At 28.0% G+C, this 2,161-nt stretch overlaps 1 protein-coding gene across 1 annotated transcript in view; it reads left to right on the forward strand.

The window, feature by feature from the left end:
* Positions 1 to 253: 253 nt before the first annotated feature.
* The window catches only part of LOC111617618 (von Willebrand factor-like), a gene marked incomplete at its 5' end in the record, with an annotated part of 8,558 nt that continues 6,650 nt past the window's right edge, over positions 254 to 2,161 (forward strand). The window contains one exon of the mRNA XM_023358890.1: positions 254 to 418. Within this exon, the coding sequence (XP_023214658.1) occupies positions 254 to 418 (165 nt within the window). The remainder of the gene's footprint in view (positions 419 to 2,161) is intronic.

Raw genomic sequence — 2,161 nt, forward strand, 5'->3', positions numbered from 1 at the left:
TTTTTTATTTCCATAAGATACACTTAAAAAGCGTATGGTTAATTTAAAATATTTCCACTTATTAGTGAAGTATTTTTTACATTCGGAACTCTAAAATATGTATGTTTTTAAGAAAATATTCTAAATCTTCTTATCCTAAAATGAATTATTCTAAATCCTTTGCATAACTATACTGAATATTTCATAACTGAAAATATGAGTAAAATTTTGTACTTTTACGTAGTAACATTTCATTTTTATTTTACAGAGTGCAACAGAGAAAATGAAGAATTTAAAAATTGTGGAACTGCATGTCCTATAACATGTAAGAATTACGATAACCCACCAAAATTTTGCACCTATCAATGCGTCAGAGGATGTTTTTGTAAAAAAGGCTATTATAGAGCATCAGATGGATCTTGTGTTTCGAAAGAAGATTGCTTTTAAACTTAAGTTATATTAAATAAGTTTCAGAAATAAAGACATGATTTAAAGCTGTATTCTATGATTTGTAATCTTTTTATCAAAATCACTCAAATGTTTGAAAAATATAGTGTTTTACTATTATCGCAGTTGTTTCTAAGCAAATTGGCTATAGGTAACTTAGTTTAAATTCAGGCTTGAGAAAAGATGACGCTCGCTTTCAAGCCGCCTTCTCGTTGAACCTTTCATTGATTTAAACAATACTTCTATCATTTGGTCAAATAATACTTTCTACTAAAGAACGAAAGTGCTGAAAAGTCTAGTGTTTGTCAAACTCATTGCATTATGAACAAAAAAGAATTAGATAATTAACACAATTCCAGAAATTATACATTTTATTGCAATTTAGACTGATACTTCAGAAAAGTTAATAATAATAAAAAGATTATTTTATTTACTTCTGAAAGATTTATAATTCATTAGAATAGGTTGTTATTACAGAAAGTAACTTTGAAGAATAATTTTCAAACACGTAATTTCATTTCCATACAAAATTATATCATGATAAGAATTCAAGTAAACTGCTAAACATATTGGCTACTAATAAAATATTTTTAAAAATTATGTAGCTTAGGATTCATCGTGAGATAGAATGTTTAAAAATACTGTTTTCCATTGTATGTCGAGACGAATCCTTTTTGAAAACTCATTGGCCTTACCTTAATTTACACAATATGTTTCTATCATCTCTTCTGCTGTTGGAAGAAAGTAGGTAACTTAAATTATGCAACTTATACAGCATATGACAACTTTCAAAAAGGATTCATCTCGAAATACCTGGAGAGAGAGAGGTTGCTTATTAGCACAAATGTACTGTACAAGTCACAGCTGCTTGTATTTACAACTCATTGCTACTTGTAGAGTGCCTGTGTGTAATAACATTGAGATTTTACTAAGATTAAATGATTCCCTTCAAAACATAATAAGATATTTTAACTTCCTTACCCAGTATTCACCAACACGAATTATTTCGAGAGTTAATATACTTGAGTTATATAACAACCCAGGTAGTATGAAGAGTTATTCAGTTTCGTATTCTCTAATCTAGAGTTTCTGAATTCGAAGTTTGTTTACTCGTTATATGTCTGAGGTCGATAGTTGTTGATTTGTTACTATCTAACAGACACAGTGATTGGTTTCAATAATGGATAAAATGGATGTAGTGGATAAAATGGCGCAAAAAGTCGAAAGTGTCTGAAAGCATTTTACCACATTTGAAAAAGAATGAAAAAGAATTTTTATCGGAATTGATTCAAAAATATAGCAGCATTATAGAAATTAAAAAAACAAATTCTATCTCAGTTAAAGTTTTGAATATTTTAAAAATTTATAGTTTTATTACAGTTTGTAATTATTTATTTTTATTAATAACTAACAGATATGTTCAGCATTTCCTGGTCAGAAAGTAAAAAGGATAAACGTTAAAATGAAAACTATATTACAAGTTTTGTTATTTTAGTCTACTCGTTATGTTTATCAAGGTGGAGGAGATCAAATCAGAAAATAATTCATGTCTATGTCTATATTTTCCTTAGGTTTCTAGAGAGTAAATATGAAAAATTTTATGCAGATCGACCAAAAGCTTAGAACAAAACGACAAAACATTCTATCATAGATATTCACCGATAGACAAAAAGTCTCAAAACGTGTATATTTGCAAAAAAATGGGACGATCAAATTTGACACGATTCCAATACTT

This window comes from Centruroides sculpturatus, unplaced genomic scaffold (assembly GCF_000671375.1).
Source record: "Centruroides sculpturatus isolate CEXI.00-Female unplaced genomic scaffold, Cexi_2.0 scaffold3084, whole genome shotgun sequence".
Classification (NCBI taxonomy): Eukaryota; Metazoa; Arthropoda; class Arachnida; order Scorpiones; family Buthidae; genus Centruroides; species Centruroides sculpturatus.